Below are 20057 nucleotides of genomic sequence, written 5' to 3'. Positions count from 1 at the left end.
CTGGAAGTGTGGGCATGGCAGACTTGACCTACTCACATTGTAGCTAGACGGGGTGCCATAATCTCCAGCACCGGCTGTTCAAATCTTAGCGTTGCTGAAGACCTTCCTCCTGCACCCTGACTGCAGCTGTTGATCCTCCTGGCCACGCATACAAGACAGAGCTATGGTTAGAGCTCAACCCCAACCCCACCTGGTCATCTTCTCCTTATGCATATCTTGGCGCCCCAGCTGGCTCTGTCCTGCCAGGCACAGGGCACCCAGATACCAGCTGCTGGCTTGGCCCCACCACGTGTCAGTGTACCTGCTTTCAGACTATGCCAAGGGCCTTGCCCACAGCAGAAAAGATGTTTAAACTAAATTAAAATCCCTTGGGTTTGCACCAGATGAACAGCACACACACAGCACCCATCCACCATAGCCATGCCACCCTGCAGCAGTGCATTCGCAGATCTTCTTCTAGCTCTTCAACCACCCCTCAGAGCTGACGGAAAGCTTTGTCTGACCACCAGCCACACAAGCTATTTTGGGTTTGATATGCAGCAGATTTAATAAGAAAGCTCTAAGGAAAAAACAAATTTCCTCTTGTACTCAGTAGAACTGGGCACATATTCTGGCACACAGAGTTCCCTTTCCTACAAGCTCATGAAGTAGCCTTCTAAAATTAGGAATGAGAGGTGAAGTTCTGGCCCTACAACAAGCAGGGATCTCTATCCCCAGGGCCAGGGTTCACCTGAGGGGTACAGTAGACCTGCATTGATGGTGGAGAGGGGAAGAGGACAGACGGACCTGTGCTTTCCCTGTTGCTTCCCTGGAGTGCCTCCTAAATACATGCCCATTATTTATGCGAGTCAGAGATTTACATTGGGTTAGTGTAGGTGCCATACAACTTGCCTCCTGCCTGATGATACTGAGCATTATCTGAGAAACACAGACCACCTTGCAAGAGCAAGGGCAAGAAAGAGGTTGGAAGTGAGAAGCAAGGCATCTCAGCATGGCCACAGTTTGATGCATTTGTGTTTGAATCAGACTTGTCTGCCTCAATATAAGTGTGCAACCGAGTGTGGCTTTAGCCCAAGCTCATGTGAAATTACGACATTTATGTAGCCTCATCTGCTCTGTGGCCCCAAGTGCCCATTGCACCGACTGATGTCTCCTCTGACCTGCTGGGTGGAGGTAATGGAGCAGAAGCCACCTCAGTGCTGAATGTGCCTGAAGGATGGAGTGCATTTTGCACTCAAAAAACCTCCATTGTGTGCCAAACTCCTCTGCTGCAGCCTCACATCGTGGCTTTGCACCATGTGGGGAAACAAGATACCAGGGAGTGGACAAGAAAAGGCTGCTGGCAGCATGGGCTCAGAGGTCACTGCCAGGGACAAGTTGAGAGGGCGGTGTGGGTTAGAGATGCTGATCGCTTCTGCTTATGAAAATTCATGATGTTCACTTATGGGAAAAGCAGTAATGAGAAGAAAAAAAATCTTGATAATAATCTTTTATCTCTAACTACTATTCTGATGCTCTCTTCTGTTCCCACTGCTGCCCTCATTGTGTTATTTGTAACCTGTACTCACCATCAGTATTGATTTACAGGCGAGCAGGTCAGTATTTGGCTCAGAGTCAATGAATCTCTGGTGTTCAGCTGTTCCAGCCAGTGTCATGTTCCATATAAAGTGCCTCACTTTTCACTGGAGTCATTGCTCATGTTCAGCAGTTTCCTTTTTCCTTTGTCTAGACTAATAAAAAAAAAAAAAAAAGGACAATAACTGCTTCCCTACAAATGCCAACACTTCAGAGGTTAAGGTTAATAGCCGTGTCTTCCCACACTCAGCAGGTGCCCTGGAGATGCACAGAGAGGGCGAGGGGATCTTGCCTGCCTTGGTGCAAGATGAATGATATTCCCATGTGTTCAGTTTCCCTTCGCACCTCCACGGCACCCTCGCAGGGGAGGATGTGGGGACAGGCACTCTTTAACAGCAGTGGCACCTGTGAAAGAGTTAGGGATGCTCCTATGTCAGACCGGTGCTCTCAGGCATTTCATGCCATCTTGCACCTCCCAGAGTGGGGCAGAGCCCCTCCAACACCTCACCCCCTGTGCAGCATGGGATGAGTGTGGTCCTCCAGGGTGCTGGGGCTGGGGACAGCTGCCCAAGGGTGGAGGTGGCAGCATCTCCACTGTCAAAAAGAAGCAGGAGTGTTTCTGTCCCTACTGGTGTCCTCCCTGCTGCAGGCTGGTGCCAAAGGGAGCCCTGGGCTTCTCCTTACTGCTGTGAGCTTGTAGAGCAAGGAGACACCCCAGAGCACCCACCAGACAGTGCAGGAAACACCAAGAGAAAAACAAGCAAACAAAAGAAATCACTTTATCACTCAAACCGTAATTTCTAATTGCACTGGTGTTCCAAACAAGCATAAACAAGAGATTAATGGGGAGCTGTGAGTCATGGGTGGCTCCTCCTCATGGTTTGTAAAGCAAGAGAAGAAGAGAAATCAAGAGCCAGCAGTGCTGCTACTACGGCTAACCTGCTGAAAGCTCCCTGAGCCCTGCCGGGCTGCTTTGAAGCAGGAGGAGGAGGAAGCCAAAAGCCCCAGAGGAAGGCAGAGATGACACACAGAAGGTGTCCCCCTCCCACTTCCCATGGGTTAGTGACCTGCCCCAGCACAGTGCTCTGCTCAGCATGACCGAGTGTCTGCTGACAGCCAAAGCCAGGCACATGCAAATGAATGCAGCAGAAAAAAAGGGGAAAAGCAGAATGAAGCCCCTTCAAGCAAGTGCTGCCAGATTGTCCAAAGGGTGCCCGGTGTGGCTCAGGCCCGGGTGGGCTCCTTAACTGCAGCAGGGGCTGGTGCTACTCAGCACCCACAGGAAAAGAGGAACGCTTCCATGCTAACTGCATGCTGCTTCTGCTGCTCCACAGCCCTCCCTGCAGTGACATACCAGACAAATACTGTTACTTACCAGTTCTCTGCAGGAAAAGAATTTTACAAATTCTTCTCCTGCCAAACACTGTGTTGAAGACTGTCACTTCCAAGTGCTTGCCAAGGGCCTGATTTGGCCAGCTCTTTAATATCAGACTGCTTCCTGTTTTTGAGCTTGGGATCAGCATCTGGGCAAGCAGGGTTAAGGCCAGCATCCCAGCTAGTCACAGTCCTGAAGAAGGTCTTGCATGCCCGAAAGGCTGGCTGTTTTTTCCAGTTATGTCAGTTGGGCTAATAGAAGTGATTACCTTTCTACCAACCCTGTCTTTCCCATTGATCCCACAGGCTGCTTTTCAAATGCCACCCAGGAAGGAGGGAGCACACATCCAATTATAAAAAGAGGAAAGATTAGTGTGATGACAAAGCAGCAGGGTCAGTGGTGCTGCACCAAACAAACAAGGCATGCCTGGTCTTGACACCCTCCAAGCCCAAGGAACCCAGAAGGTGGCATTTTGGGGTGGGCTGGGGCTCTTCCCAGGACTTAGGCAGTGTAAGAAGTGCAAACTTAACTTCATAACCTCTCCCCTGAGGTTAGGTGTTATATTTTTTTAAATAAGAAGCCTTGAATGTGCTGGAAAGCTAAAACTACTCAAAAGCACAGACAAAGGCATGCAAACCTCAAAAGCAACTCAGACTTTAGGTGATGAAAGTTATTTTTAGGGGAATTTATTATTAGGGGAAATTCCTGCCTTTATTTTGAACCTGTGGTCACTAGTCCCTTTTAGTGTGGGTCATGGCTGCACAGCCAAGAGCAAAAATCTGCTCAAGCCATGGGCCCATCCCAACATACTTCACATAGGCAAACAAGGATTGCCAACACAAGCAAGAGCTGCAGAATCAAGGAAGAAAAATCAGTGACTCTCTGCTTCCTCCACCACACCCTGTTAACCAAAGCAGAGGTTCAGGCTTCTTTGAATATAGTGCAACAAAGACAAAATATTTGGATGTAAGCTGGGCTTGCTGATTTCTGCACGCTGGGTCAGAGATTTCCAGAGTCCTGAAGCAGGCTCTGGAGAGGGATGTAGGACTGTTAACAGGGATGTGGAGGACATATGGATGTCTTTGATAAAGCACTTGTTATGAATCAGAGAACTTTGCTTTGACTTTCCCAGACCTGGTGTTTCCCACTGAGTATCCAAACCTGCTCTCCTCCTTTCAAGACTCAGTGCTTCACGGAAGGATGAACATTTGTACATCTATGAGGATAGGGGACCTAATGCTTTTTGAACACTTCAGTCTATTGTCAGAGTACTCCCAGATGTTAGCCTAACCCACAGGAAACAGCAAAGCAAACTCACCAGGTTATTACCAGAAACTTACTTTGATCACTTTCTAGACCTTTCTGATCAGCTCTTAAAAGAAGAAGGGGGAGCTGAGACAAGGTGTTTTTTCCACACCTTCTGCTTTTCCTTCCCTGTTCCGCTCTGCTCTCCCACTATTGCATCTTGTCTGTACCTTTGCTTTTCCAGCACGTTCTTGCCATACTACCCCCACAAGGTGCATGCTGCGGGCCCTCGGGCAAAGAAGGTGTGGGGGCACCTGTGTGCATGGGAGCCGGGGAACAGTTAGTGCATCCAGCAAGTGCTAACTGAGCCTGAGTCTGCATGTGAACCAGATCCTCAGCTGGTGCGAAGTCTAGGAAAGCCAACAGAGTGCTATAGACCCACCCCAGCTGGTTATAGTTGTACCTGTTGGTACCCGTGTGACATGTACGGCCCTATTTATCTCCACAGTGGGCAGTAGAGACTGCAGGTAATTAGATAAGGTTATTAGCAATGCATACGTGGCTCCTCCAAATGCCCCTGCTTTCCAAAGGCTGTGCACGTCTGCAGTGGGAAGGGGAACCCTGTGGATCTTTGGTTCATGTCTCCTCATTTTTAAAACCTCTGGAGTGTGCAGATGCAGAAGTGGGGAGTGGAATCAGTGCAGGGAGCCACTAGTTAAAGAAGATTCCTGCCTAGACAGGAACATGATACCACTGAAACCTCCCTTCACCTTATTTCCTGATTCCAGCACCTCATTTACCCCTCTGGTTTAAGCTACAAGGCTTCCTCTCTGTACACCCAGCTCTTCTCTATAAATAGCCTGGGCGCAGCCAGGGCACAACACGGACACCCAGCGGGCCATGGCATGGGGCCGGAGGGGCGAAAGCTGCTCCCTGCTGCAGCCGGTCTGTAGCAGCCAGCGCCTGGCCATCAGCACCGCAGCACAGCCTTGCCACCTGGAAAAAACGAGGCAGAACCACAAACCCATCAGACTCCAGTGGCTGACGTGTTTCAAACAAGATTTAATATTAGTAACTGTTTAATTGCTAACAAAGGCAGGATCCCTCCGCTGCCTCTGCTGCAGGAGGGCCATGGTGCAGCACCCAACAAGACACTGGGCAAAAGCAACACTTTTTACTCTCCCTTTCTGTGGCATAAGGCAGCGTGACATATCTCTGCAGGAGAGCAGCATGAGGCTGGACAATGTCACTACAGAGCAAGGGGTAGAAATGAAACTCCAGCGGCAGTGTTATCTCCTGTTAGGTTAAAAGGAAGTTTGCAGGATTCCTTAGTCCTTATTTAGCAAATTTGTTTGCTTTGGAGGGAAATAATTTCTGATAGCGTCCAGGGCTAACCACACGGCTGGCTGCAGCATGGCTGTGCACAGCAGTCGTGCAGCCTCCCTGTGCAGCCAGTGCTCCTGAGACAGCTGAGGAGTGCCCGTGCCCTTGACCGGCTCCGGGGTTGGGCTGCAGCTCCAGAGCACTCGGATGCACCCCACCACCCTGGCTGCCTGGGTGCTCACCAGGGCGCTGAGCTCTGGGTGAAGCTGCAGCGATGGTGCTGGGCTGGGGGCCAGGAAGGACAGGGACCTGGGTGACATCCCAGTGCAAAGTGTCACCGGTGAGAACGGGGGCTCTTGGGAAAGCCAAACCCCAGTGTCCAGCCAGGGACAAAGTCTCTGTGAGCACCAGTGGCCTCAGGATTCTCCCGGTGCCATGTGTCCTGGAAACACCCGGGAGCAGGGAGCGTGGCACTCGTGGGCGGAAAGCCTGGGGAGACAGCAGGCAGCGCACGGGGGCGCACGTAGGGTGAAAAGCACAGGGACACCCTGTGGCGGGGAAAACACGCGGGCGGGGAGGGGGCGCGGGCACGGCGCGGGGGGCGGAGGAGGCCCGGAGCACGGGCGGCGGCGGGGCGCGGGGAGGCGGCTCCGCCGCAGCAGGCGCGGGCGGCGGGACTGCGCGGGGCGGGGACACGCGTGGGGCAGGCGGTGGGGGCGAGGTGCGCGCGGGGCGCGGCGCGGGCTGCCATTGGCTGCGGCGGGCTGATGTCACGGCGGGTGTCGCTATAAGCTCGGCGGCGCCTAACGGGTTGGGGGAGCGGGACGGGACGGGACCGGTCCCAGGCGCGCACCGCGGGAGCCCCCCCCCCCCCCCCCGCGGCCCCCCCCCCCCGCACCTGCCGTCCCTTATGCGCGGCGGCCGGTGCAGCGTTGCCGCGGAGGAGCCCTAGGCAAAACTGAGCCTCTGCTGCCGGCCCGGGGGGGCTGCTGGGGCGCCATGGGGGTGGAAGACCCCCACCTGCCCAGCGGCAATGTCAGCGCCAACCAGAGCGCCACCGACCCCACGCTCTCACGGGACGTGTGGATGGTGGGCATGGGGATCCTTATGTCGGTGATCGTGCTGGCCATCGTTTTCGGCAACGTGCTGGTCATTACAGCCATTGCCCGGTTCCAGCGCCTGCAGACTGTCACCAACTACTTCATCACCTCGCTGGCCTGTGCTGACCTGGTGATGGGGCTGGCCGTGGTGCCCTTCGGCGCCAGCCATATCATCATGGAGATGTGGAAGTTCGGGAACTTCTGGTGCGAGTTCTGGACCTCCCTGGATGTGCTCTGCGTCACAGCCAGCATCGAGACCCTCTGCGTCATTGCTGTGGACCGGTACTTTGCTATCACCTCCCCTTTCAAGTACCAGAGTCTGCTGACCAAGAGCAAGGCACGAATGGTCATCCTCGTGGTGTGGGTGGTCTCAGCACTCACCTCCTTCTTGCCCATCCAAATGCACTGGTACCGGGCAGACCGTGATGAGGCCATCCTGTGCTATGAGAAGGACACATGTTGTGACTTCTTCACCAACCAAGCCTATGCCATTGCCTCCTCCATCATCTCCTTCTACCTGCCGCTTGTGGTCATGGTATTTGTGTATGCCAGGGTCTTCCAGGTGGCCAAGAAGCAGTTGCAGAAGATAGACAGGAGCGAGGGGAGGTTTCACACCCAGAACAAGGAGCAGGAGCAGAAAGGGGGACCTGGGCACCGCCGTTCCTCCAAGTTCTTCCTGAAGGAGCACAAGGCCCTCAAGACCCTGGGCATCATCATGGGCACCTTCACGCTGTGCTGGCTGCCCTTCTTTATTGTCAACATTGTGCACGTCATCCAGGACGACATCATACCCAAGTACATGTACATCCTCTTGAACTGGCTGGGTTATGTCAACTCTGCCTTCAACCCTTTGATCTACTGCCGGAGCCCGGACTTCAGGTATGCCTTCCAGGAGCTCCTGTGCCTCCGCAGGTCCACCCTTAAGATGTATGCAAATGGCTACTCAAATAGCAATGGCAAGAGCGACTACAATGAGGAGGACAACAGCTACCCCCCGACGTCAGATAAAACCTGCGAGTTGCTCTGTGAGGAGGGCTCCTTCCCTCATCCTGAGGACTTTTTGCACTGCAAAGGTACTGTGCCTAGCGGGTAGCTTCGAGACGTGATGGGCTTTCACTGGTTGTAAAGAGGAGCCCTTCTCTCTAAGGAAAAACCACGCCCCCAGTAATAATAATAATAATAACAACGATAATAATAATAATAATGGTGATAACAACAACGATCCTTTTCTAGAGCACACCTAAAATCTAATGGCTGCAAGGAACCCAAAACTCGGCAAACCTTCTGGAAACAGGTGGGGGGTTGCCCCGAGCAGGGTCGGGCGGGGCTGTTTGTTCTCTACCTGTTTGGGGCACAACCCTGGGTCCCTTGAGCGGGGGTGGGGAGCAGAATTTAAGGCGGTGCAGAAAGCTTGTCCCCGGAGGAGCCTCCGGGCCGCGGCCGGTGTTGAACTACCTCATGTCCTCGCTGCTGTCGGGGCGGCGGGAGCGGGGTCGGGGTCTCCCCGGTTCCCTTCTCATGACCGAGCCACTGGCCGTGGGACGCACCCCCCCCGGCCGGGAGGACAGCCTCGGGCGGCGGTGCCAGTGGTGTCCGGCCCAGGGGACTGTGCGGAGGTGGCACCCTGCGACAGTCTCCCCGGGGAGGGGATGCTCCGAGCGGGGCTGAGCGCGGCTCGGCAGGGCTGGGTTGCATCTGCCGTCAGTGGGACATTTTAAACAACGCCCAGAATCGAATGCTTCCCCCCCCCCCATTTTCCGCCAAGCTCTATAGGACTTTTTGCTGAAACAATAATAATAGAAATAAATGGACTATTTGCCTAGAATGTGGGACTGTGACTGTGGGACTCAGGAATGTGGTACAGGGAAATTGGCTGACACGCTGTTGACACGCTGTTACAACCACACACCATCCTTTTGTTGAGGCTCCAACCGAAGCATTTTAAACTGCCCGGTTTGTTTTAACTTCAAGTCTTAAATGACAGTGAGGCCGAGGAGGTGGGAAGGAAGGAGATATTTTATTTTCTGTGGCTGACTGGAAGCCCAACTCTGGCCGCGGGACGGCTGGGGGTTGGTTTGTTTGGTTGTTTGTTGAGGGTTGGTTTGGATTTATTTTTCGCCTTGCGGCAGGCTTTGCATTTCGTTCCCGGGTCGCAAGAGCTGGCGGCGGGCGCGGAGGGCTGTCAGGGAGGCGGCAGACACGGGCAGGCAGGTGTGGGCTGCGGGACGACCCGGGACGGGGACAGGGACGGGGACAGGGTGGCACTGCTGCCGCGCGGTTGCTCTCTGAAAGCCCCCAGCCGGAGGGAAGAGGCGACTGGGTGTTTTCAGAAACAGTCGGGAGAACTGGGGCGGGGTGGGGGTGTGGGACCGAACGGCGCTCGCGGGAGGTACGGGCGCTCCGTGAGGCCGTGGTGTCCCGGGGGGGATGCTCGGATGCTCGGGCACTGCATGTGTGCGGGCTCTTCTCCCCCCCCCCCGCCCGCAGTTCCACGCACCTGCCCTGTGCCTCGGGGGCTTTCCTTGCGCTGCTGCTGGGGACGCGTCGCGGTCAGTTTGGAGATCGGCGCTTCCCCGGCAGAGCTGGCTTTGCAGAGCAGTGGGGTGACCAGCTACCCGGGGTGACCCGGAGCTGGGTGCCCCAGTGCTGGTACCCCCCGCTGCAGGTGGCAGAAGGGGTTTGGGGCAGTGCTGCAAGGAAGCTGGGAGGACGGAGGCTGGGAGGGGGAATGGAGCAGCGCTTCTCACTGCCGACACCTCTTTGCAGTCCCTGTGTGGCCTCGGCTCTCTTGGCTGCCCTGAGAAGGGCTTGCCCCAAGCGCTGGTACTGAGAGGGGCAGCCCCAGGGAGGGCTGGAGGGGACCCCCTCCTGGAACGGCAGTGTAGGGTCGCGGGCGGGGGAATTGCTACTGGTCTCTTCTGTGGCTGCTGCAAGGTGGAGGGCAACCACCAACGCTTCCTTGAGCTCTTACCCCCCTTGTGGGCCCAACGTGGCTTTTGTGGGTCTGGGTGGAGAAGCTCCTAGCACTCCTTTCTCTCTTTCCCAAAATGGTCCTCATTCTGCTTGGAGAGGGTGCTGGGAAGGAGAAACAGCTGTAAGAGCACTCTCCTCCCCTAGCCCTGTGACAGGTGCTGGCTCAGCTCCACTCACCACCTTTCCAGCTCAGCACTACAGCAGAGACAGGGAATGTGCCGGAGAGCCCTTCTCTCCTGCCTCTTGCTGTCTGCTTTGATGCCTGTGCCTGTCGGTGCCCTCACCCACTGCCTTGGTGGGGTTGTCAGCAGCTCCTGAAGTCCTTTGAGTGTGAGCTACGTGAGCAAAGGAGGGGTGTGATGGCATGGTGCGGTGTGTGAGGCCTCAGCTCTGCAAAAACATTTGGTCCTCAGATAAACATTAACAGGCTGTCTGAGCAGGGGGAGACCCCACGTGGGACCAGGACTGGCAGTCAGGTGCTGATGGCTTCATACTGCACAACGATTGAAATGCAAGAGGCTGGTGTGCTGTGAAGGTACACACACTCCAGCTAGAGATGCACTTTAGCTCGGTGCGGGCCGTAATTATTATGTAGCATTCAGGGTGAAGTGAAAATCAACCGCTTGGTTGTAGGGATCAATACCTCCTGTGTCATATCTCCTGCATTTTTAATCTTGCCAGTCCCCTGCTGTATTTTGCAACACCCAGAGGCAGCATAGGTTAGCAGGTAGCAAGGACACAGAGGGAAGAGGTGTCCTACAGTGATAGCCAGCTCCTGACTGGGGGTCAGGCCAGCCTCTAGTAGACTCAGCAGCCAAACTCCCACTGGCTTTGGGACAGGAGCCTCCAACACAAAGAAATCCAGTGTCCACACACCAGTTGCTGTCTGTATTTTTACTATTATTAAGTATTTGCATTTCAGTAGCACATGTGGTAGACCAGGACTTTGTCCAAATAACTGCTCTATTTGGTTGGCTATGTTCATGCTTCAGATGTTGTGGCTGTATGTAGTCAAAGCTGAGAGATGAGCAAGTGGCTAATTGCAGAACCACTATAGCATCCAGAGCACATGGATGTCGAAGGGACAGGGGATGTTGGGCTGTTTGCACTCTGCGGTTGACCTTGGTACTCCAATGCTCTGCTACAGTGTTAGGAAACCTCAGGCTTGCAGTGAAGTCTAAGTGTTGAAAAACTGATATCTTTCCTCTGAGGCAACATTAGTAAAACTGGTGAAATATGAACTGCGTGGTTCTGGGAACAGCTGGAATCAAAAGAGAAATGTTGGAGAAAAAATATTATGACACCACCAAAGCCGAACCTGATAAACCTTTCCTGTTCCATGGCTGAAAAAGAAAAGCCGTGTAAAGGAATCTGTTGGCCTGTTAAAAATATTTTGTAATAAAAAGGCATTAAAAAATGGAACATTGATGTCAGACACTAACTGCTTAAACTGACTTTATAGTACTTAGGATTTTACACTAGCAGAGAGTTGGCTCAGGTTAAATATATCTGATAAACGCAGCAGTGACTTCATTTGAGGAAAATCACTGTGACAAAATACCAAATTCTTACTGCAAACACCAGGCTACCTTCTGTGCTTCTGGTTTGGTCCTTACGCCACTGCCACAAAGGTGGGTAGAGCACTGGTGGGATACTCACCACCTCCCGGCGTCAGGGTGTATACAGCTAACTGGAGCTTTGTGGTATTTTCACTGCTTTTAGCCACTTTGGCCAAATAGGTTTTTATTGTTTTTAAAGTCTTAGTCAAGATGAGCATCACAAATGCAGCTTTTGTGTTGTTACAAAATACTGTCCTTGCTGTAGGTTCTGCTTGTGATTCGGGCAGCTATAGTTCCCACATCAGAGGCTGTCTTTTCTCTGTCCTCTAAAACAGGCAGAGTGTCGAGAGCTGCTGAGTTATGTCAGTCCTTTGCCTCTTGGGAGCATTCCTGGAGAGCTTTTGCTTTCTGGGAAGCCCAGGCCTTGAAATATAACCTGATGCTTGCCCTCGCACTGGGAGGTGTGGAAGGGGAAGTACAAGGGGAGCTGGCAGAGGGGATGCAGTCTGGGTGCAGATCCCCACTGGGAGCTCAACTTGAGCATCTCTTGAGGACTGGCCATTCCCAAAGTGCCTCATACCCCGCATTGTTCAGCAATTCCTAACATGCAGCATTGCCCATCAGTGCATATCACATTGCTGTGGGATGTCAGGGTGGGCATGTGGATCTTGGCCTCACCTGTGGAGCCAGGTCCACACCTGGTGGCCTCCCCTGTGGTTCAGGGGAAGGTGGGACCCCAGCCTAAGGACGCTGCCGAGGTAGTGGGTATGGCAGAGAGGGAGGGAAGATACTTAAGTTACTAAATGCACCCAAATATTTGAAAATAGGCCAGGGATTAGTAGCGTAGAAAGGAGAGCTCGGCCCCTCTGGAGCAGGAGCGGATGTGTGAGCAGGCACACAACGTGCTCTTCATCTCTCCCACGTCACAGATGCTGGGCTTTTCAAAGGGGTTATTTATGTGTTTATTTACTATAAGGGACGTATTTTTGTTGTAGAGGGGAGGGTATTGACAGAGCTGGCTAGGAGTAAACAGCAGGCTGCGATCTATCTCCCAGCACCTCCTGCCCTTCTGATATTACTATGCTCCTGCTGCCAGGAGTCTCAAACACCCTCACTGGCTGAGGAAAGGGCTTTTGTCCCTCCCTTTGCCAGTCCTCTGCCACTGAGTGTTTGTTGTCACTGGTGTGATGAATCCATTTCCCAAGGAGATGGGTTTATGAGCATGTTAATTTCTCTGGCAGGAGGGAGGATGTCCTATCTTGCATGTTCCCGTCTCTGCTCTCTGTCAGCTGTTAGAAAGTGCTGTATTTCTAAAAGCAGCAGTGAAGCAAAATTTCCTGACTGGCCATGGCAGTGCCTGGCTGTGTCCCTGGGCAGTGAGGATGGAAAGGGGGAGCTGGGGAAGGTGCCTGCTGGTCTTCTCACCAGCATCACCCCAGTCTTCCCCTTCCCTAGCTGCCTCTGCAGAATGGTCCAGCCCTGGTGAAGCACCTCATACCTCGTCTGACCCACATTTTTTGCCAACTTGTAAGGCAGTATCTGTGCCTGCACTTCAGGTTCGCAGCATGCATGGTACCCTAGGTGGTTCTTCAGGTTCACATGAGCAAGAGCAGTTTCGAAAAGCCAGCCTGGCCTTGGATGTTGCTCTCAGCAGAGAGGTGGTGTGACCCCAGGCTCCCCAAGGCTAGTGTTTTGCAAGGATTAAGGTTTCTTTCATCACTGTTTTTACACTTTTGCTTAGTTTCTCAGGTCCATGAGCAGGACCACAGCTACCTTCTGGCATCTCCTCCCAGTGCAACAAGGTCTCTTTCAGTGTGAAAGCTTGGCTCTTTGAGACTTGAACCCAGCAGCGTGAGCATTTCTTCCCTCTTATTCTTTTATTGGAGCTGTTTTGAAAGCAAGCATTAGTGCTAACCTTTCTTCCTAGGGGCAAAGAGAACATTTTGCAATGAACACACATACTGGGCTGTGAGGTTACTGTCATTTGGCAGCTCAGGTAGCTACATCCTCTTACCAGAGACATTCCTGTGGTGTGACCAGCTGCATGGGCACCCATGGGGTCCTGTAGATGCTTTTTGTCATATTACAGAGTAGGGCAGCAATATTTCACCCAGTGCTGCCTCTTGGGAGATGTACTACAGCTGTCCCTCAAGGGCCCAAGCTGCAGCTGGTGGCACTGGCAGACCCTGCACACAACTGCTCCCTCTTCTATCCTCAGCAGAAGGACTGGGGCTCATGTTTGCCTGACACAGAGCAAAATACAGACAGCTTGGTCAGGAGCACAGACGCTCCCCTGTGGTCTTAGGGACACAACCTGGGTCTAGACAGAGCAGTGCACACTCAAAACTGGAGTTTACACAGAACTTGGAAGGAGGTTATCTCTCCTGGTAAGTGTTGTAAGAGCAGGACACAACCCTGATTCACCTGGATTTGGCAGTGGTTATCTGCTGGAATTGCTATATGTAAGGGTGATGAATCAAGCAGGGTATTTCAGGGGGCATTGATCCTCTACAAATGTTATTCATCACCAAAAAAAGTGGATTTGCTGCTTCTCCATGCATGCAATTTCAGTTTTTCTCCTGTTTTCCCATCTTCCTAATGGCAGGAGCATACAACTGAATTTCGGTGCAATATTGCCAGTGCCAGCAACAGTTGATTGGGAATTATTTACTTGTTTACTGTCCTTAGTAAGGTCATTTTTGCACAGGTGCATATATATTTAGGTATATGTATGTATATGTGTGTATATATATCTCCATTATCTACATACAGCGATATATAGATCTGTGATATGTTGTGCTAGGTAGATGCATAGATGAAGATCTGTATGTTCAGATGTTCAAGTATTTATTGCAGGTCCTATTGATTGACATTGTGTTTTTAAATAAAGAGTTTTTATAGTATGCTTGTAGTCAAGTGTCCTTGCTTAAAGCTGTTTTGTTGGCTCTATTTCCCCATACTCTCCAAGTCTCTTCCAGTGAATCCTTCAGGGCTCATAAAAAAAACAACCCAACAGCTGAATAGCCTGGTGCTGGTGGGGAGGCACACACAGCCTCCTCGAGTGGATGATAATTACATTAGCTTATGCAGCGCTTTGAGCCCTGGAAACAGTAAGGAAGTTGTGGGTGCTCAGCACCTCGCCATAAAAGGACTTCTCTGGTTATGTCAGGGTTCACAGGCAAAGTCGTTTTTAAAGATTCTCCTGTTGTTCTGCCTGTTTGGACTTGAAACAGTGGCAGTCTTGGATGTCTCCTGTGCTGCTGCGGCAGAGCAGGGCTGCTGCAGAAGCACGGACCAGTACAGCTTGGGGCTTCAGTCATCTGTTGCTGGTCACCGGTGCCAGCATTCCCTGGGACTGGGAGGGAACACAGATGTCCAGTGCAGAGACGATTGGGATGGGAAGGGTGAAACACTGCAAAATGTATGCAGGGCTTGTCCATAAAGCCTAGTTCTGTCTCTGCTCTGCTCCAGCCCAGATGCAAGCCCCCACGCTGGCCTTGCAGCAGTACTGAATAACGACTCTGCTCCCTCTCTGCTGTCTGAGCAAGGTCTTACCTCACCTGGGATAAGCACCACACACCTCAGCAGGTCTCTGTAGTCCTGGCTCAGCACAGTGCAAACACCATGCTGCAGCTTCTCCAGCTGTGCTGGTTTGGAGCTTGGGCTGGTAATGGGGTGAATTGCCCTGCAGGAATGGGGGTAACAGGAGCACAGTGGGGTAGGTTGCTTCTGTCTGTCCCAGGTTGCTTTATCTCCTAATTAGGATTGGAAAAGCTTCTAGGGGGAATCTTTGGAAAACTATCCCAGTCTCCTGGCCTGTTCTCTGTTACCCATTGCCCAGCCCTCTTGTCCTGGTGCTGTTACTGCTTCAGGTGAGGGTGAAGAAAGACTATGGTTCATGTGAGCAGGATCCCAGCCGAGTGTGTTGCAATGACAAGATTTTGCATTCCTTACGCCACTTAAGACCATGATGAAAGTCTTGGCAGCAGAGGCCTGTGTGTGCCATGCACATTCTGAGGCTTCTCCTTTCCAGAAACAACAGCAGGGAGTCATTGTGCAGCTTGGATGGGAAGGCACTTCCAAAACACGGCAGATGCCTAAATGATAATAATTTATGGGTTTGTAACTTTCTGCTTTCAAGGGGTAGAGAGCACCTGCTACAAATACAAGCTGTTGCTGGCTGCAGGGGTCCTCAAGAGGGAATCAGAGTCAGACCGTCAGCATCTGTTGGGGGGGGGAGCTTCAGCTGCCATCTGGCTCCCCCCACTGCAGTTAAAATGTGATGTTCAGACTGGGGAATGTTTTATATCCCATCCTATGGAAAGGTGCTTGATCCTAAGAGGTGCTTAGAGCCAGTCCCTACTTCACAGCAACTTTGGCTTCTGGCACTAGTCTTCCAGTGATGCCAAAGGAAAGACATTAGGAAACGACAGTGGCCACTGCCAGAGCTGCCTTCAGTCTCACAGGCATGACTTCATTGTAGGCGTAGGCAACAGGAACAATGGCAAGAGGATCTCTCACCAGCCCTAAAGACAGTCAGAATGCAGCTCCCCACTCCACCACCTCCTCGGCAGCTTGGGGAGATTCAGGCTCAACTGCTGAGCTCCGCAGCCTCAGCCCAGTCCCAAGAAATGCATAAACAGCAAACAGCCTCTGAGAGGCCCCTGCCAAGTACTTTCTCCATCATGTAAATATTTTTTCCTCTTAAGTATATGCGAGTGTGAAAAATGGCTCCTTAATCTTTTTTCCTCCCTGGCTGAAGGAAATGCTTGTTCATCCCTGGGTGGGGACTGCCCTCATCTTGATATTTTGCAACCATCAGCCTAAGCAAGAACCACACTGCATAAAAAATTTCTTATTGCCCCCAAAGCCATGCTGCTCTTCCTGCCTCCCAAGCCTGCTGGCATCAGATCAAGTGCTATCTACCATGATGGGTCCCTGTCAGGCTGTTATACTCCTTAGTGGCTGTTGGATGGAGGTCCCATGGGCTGCAGCGTGTGGATGGCAAATTGGTTAGTCAGCCTTGAAGCAGCCTTCAAAAACAGTGCAATGGGGTTGCAGAGTCCCAGGTCCAAAGCCTGAAATTCCCATCCTGTTGTATTGGTCTCATGTCTGGAAACGAGTGGCCATTTTTCCTGAGAAAAACTGGAGCAGAAGCCCTAGATAAGTTTCTGTAGGAAAGCAAATGTCTCGGTGACAGAGATGCTGATTTTATGATACACACATAGTAGGGAAACGAAATGTGTCTGCGTGCCACAGCGGTATTGGAAGCCCTGATATATCTATGTGCAGGGGACCAGGGTGGAGGAGCTGCATGGGTATCTGTTCACTGGAGAATGTTTCCTCACTGTTCAGATGTTTTCTTACTCTCCATTCATCTCACCTGGTTGTTTTGCTTGGGAATGAGTGGGATGAGGGGCAGGCTGTCACCTGCCTCTTCCAGCTCTCTGCTTGGGACCTTGGCCAAGGTCTGTGTCTCACCAAAATAAGAGGACATTGCTGTTGGTGTTTTCAGAGAGGAAGCGTGTCAGCATGGAGGCCAGCCTCGCACAAGAGAATGATGCTGAAATAAATCCGTATTGCCCTAGACTGTAAGTCTTTTGTGATACCTCATTGTAACCCAGATAATACTGTGATACTCTGCCTCAACACGAGTCTGGCTGAGGACGGGACCTTCTTTATAGAGACAAGTTAGGCTCAAAAGCTGGAGTTCAGAGCACCTGAGTGCAAAGGACTGTACAAACAGATTTGTAGCTGAAAAGGAAAAAGAAACAGTTCCCTCATTCTCAGATAAGAAACACGCTCATCATAGCCCAGAATTCAATAAGGAGAGATTTTGACTTTCTAGGCTGGGTTTTAGGATGATTTCTCAGGGGATTTGCTGTGCTGGGCCCTGTGACGCCTCTCCTGCCCCTGTGTCTTACTAGGCTCTGTGTAAGTTAGCCCAGTTCAAGAAGTACCTCTTTCCACCCAGCTTGCCATATTTGAAAGACACCTGCACAGTAGACCATCAGATCACAGATTTTCTGTTGGGATATGTGTTACTCTGTTCCTGTGCTCTTGTTAAGCTGGATCGCAGTGCCAGATACAGTGGTGTAAGCTGGAAGGTAACTCGTGAAATCAGTCGTGACAGGGACTCAATCCACTCTCTGCATTAAAACTTGAAAGCCTACTTATAGCAGGGTCAGTGTCTGATTCCAGAGGTCTTTGGTGTGGAAGGTGGGAGAGGAAGAAAGATGCTTTCATGGCTGAGCTGGAGGGGGAGGTGTAACTCAGCATGACAAATTTTTCTAACACAGATATGAAAGCAGTGTCTTACCTTGGATGGCATTTTGCTTTGGGTTGCAATGGGTGCTGGTAGGGACCTGCCTTTAACCAGGACCAACCCTTTGAAGTGCTGTGGCTTAGAGACACCCCTCCCCTTGTATTCTGGCAAGCACAGGTTGTCCTCTTCTTCTTTTCAGCTTCATGAAAGTGCAACAATTTGTGAACTTGCCAGGGTTTTGTATAACTGAAATGTTAGCACACTCCCGGCTGTGGGAGATGGGGTCCTGAGCAATATCAGTAGTGGTGGCAGTGAAGAGGCAATGAAGGCGAGTCCCACCCAAACCTGGAGGTCCTTTTGTCTCCAGCTGAGACACAAATATAGAGATACAGAGTACAAGCTTATACAGTTATAGATATGGAAGCAGGGAAGGCACTAAGCTGGGGGCACAATCCACAGCTATTGGGTTTAATTCATTATCACTTCAGCACAGCAGCTGAGGCAAAGGGGAGCTGTATGGGGGAGACACATGGGAGGAGGAAAAAGCAGGAGCAGAACCACAGAAAGACATTTTGTGGCTCAGAACAAGAAGGCCATTCCTCAGTAACTGCATAGCATGATTTGTTCAGCTCATTTAAAAGGTGGCTCTGTGGTTCCTCATCCCTCCAGGGCTCCCTGCTGTTGAGAAAGACCCTTCTTAAATGGGGATCCTCAGGGTACCTATTTATAGCATGGAAACCCCTCCAGGAGAGTCATCCAGCCCTGAATGAACATCTTCCTGTGTCTGGCAGCAGGACAATGTACAGGCTGTTCCTCCTGCAGTCGCAGCCCCTCCTTTGCAGGCCCCCAGCTGACGTTTGCTAGCAGACTGTAAGGGACAGTTGCAGGCATCCCTTCCCAGCACAAGAGGTGATGACACACCAGCTGCTGCCACTCTGGGCTGGCAGGGGCAGGAGGAGGCAGGGAGAGGGGCAGGGTGCTGGGCTGCTCTGGCTGGGCTGCCTCTCCCATGGCAATGGGCAAGAGTCAAGTGATGGGAAGCGAGGGTCATGTGCTGTTCCCAGAAAGGAAAGGTCAGGGCACAGAGCTGTGGCGTGATTAGCCTCAGAGCCAGACACAGTGGCAACAGGGCCAGGTCAGGGAGGGCTGTGATTTCTAAGCATGACTTATGGATGTTGGCCAGGAGAGACAGAAATTAATTGGAGAGGGGGGAAAGGATTTTTGGTCTGAAGTGAAGCGTGGGGCTTCACAGAATTGCTGCCTAGAGGCACAACAAGATCTCCCTACCAGTGTCCCCCTGGACCTTAGAGGGACCCTGAGAGGGGGTGCCAATATTGCATCTGCTCAGGTTTGTTGTCAGGCTGGGTTGGCACCAATCCTCCATGCCAGGGGCAAGCCACCACTGAGCAGCAAGCACACTTGGGCTCACTTGTTTCCCTGGAAGATAGGATTTCAGTTTGCTACAGTTAGATGGCAGAGCTTTGGGGATTTTCCTTTCTGTTAGGATTTGCAAAACCAAAGGCTTATGCCAAAATCAGAATGATTTCAGGGATGTTTTCTTTCGCTGCCTAAGAATTCCCTTTAACACACAAAACTCAGAAAGGGAAAGATAATGATAAAACTGGACAGTGCCAACTTTTTTAGCATAGGTTTGGACAGCTGCAGCTTACTGAGGGCCTGTGTCTGTAAGGAAGCTTCCATCAAGTCTGTCAATAAACTCAAATACAGTACAGACTGGTACAGTACAGAGAAAAAGAGAAGAACTTGAAGGAGAATAGTTGAAGGAACAGATGGAGGTAACCGCAGAACAGAGGCAGAATGAAATATAGCCCAAGGAGAGTGTAAAAAGATGATGAAAAAGCAAATGGAGATGAGAAATTGGTCCTAGGAGGGACAATGACTCAAGCACCAGCAGGAAACTCAAGGTGGACAGCAAGAGGCTGGGTTCTGTGTGGAAGAGGAGGGAGAAGATGGAAAGGGATTGCAGAAGGAGAAGAAACAAGGCTGGAAAATGCCATGACAGCAGGTTTTGCATTTCAGTGCAGGCAGCTTGACTGTGCCTCTTCCCACCTACATTAGTAATTTCCTTATTTGCTTTCAGCCAGTATGAGTTTGATTTAGCAGATCTGGCCGGAGGAAGGCAGCAGGACTGGGGGCAGTTTCTCAGTGATACAGGAATGTTGGGGAACCATGGGTGAGAGAGGATGGCCATTAGAGAGGCAGTGCATGCACAGTTTGTTCCCAGTGTTGGGGGAGTTGTCCAAGGCAAGTGGCCAGCCTAATTTATGCTCAAGAGCAGGGAAGGGGAGTGATGTTTTATTATTAAAGATGGTTTCCTCCACCTTGCACCATGCCACCTCTTGCAGTGGGGTTCCAGTTTCAAGAAGACCACGGGAAAAATAACCTCAGCCAAACTAAAATATTCTACTTTTACCTGTAAATGGCATCAAATATTTTTGTCTCAGATTATTACTCTTCCCTCCTGCCTGACAGAGCCAGTGATGTAAGCCCTGGTCCTGCAAGCAAGCACCTTGGGATGAGCCTGACAGAGAGTAGGCAGGTGATGAGGCAGGTCTTGCACAGGGCAGTGGGGTGATGTTTAAATTCAAATCACCTGAGTGATGAGCACATGAGATCACACC

General features: G+C 51.6%; 1 protein-coding gene across 2 annotated transcripts in view; it reads left to right on the top strand.

Annotated features, from left to right (window-relative positions):
* The first annotated feature begins 6339 nt into the window (after positions 1 to 6339).
* The window catches only part of ADRB2 (adrenoceptor beta 2), a 38919-nt gene continuing 25201 nt past the window's right edge, over positions 6340 to 20057 (top strand). Inside the window, exon 1 of one of the 2 annotated variants that reach the window (XR_010374220.1) lies at positions 6340 to 7912. Coding sequence is in view for 1 of the 2 variants with exons in the window: in XM_064459043.1 (XP_064315113.1) it covers positions 6518 to 7691 (1174 nt within the window). In the remaining variant the exon portion in view is untranslated. The remainder of the gene's footprint in view (positions 7913 to 20057) is intronic. The other variant, XM_064459043.1, reaches the window with a different exon arrangement.

This window comes from Phalacrocorax carbo, chromosome 8, assembly GCF_963921805.1.
Source record: "Phalacrocorax carbo chromosome 8, bPhaCar2.1, whole genome shotgun sequence".
NCBI classification, from domain to species: domain Eukaryota; kingdom Metazoa; phylum Chordata; class Aves; order Suliformes; family Phalacrocoracidae; genus Phalacrocorax; species Phalacrocorax carbo.
Note: the sequence above shows the minus strand (reverse complement) of the source record. Positions and strands in the feature narration are given on the sequence as shown.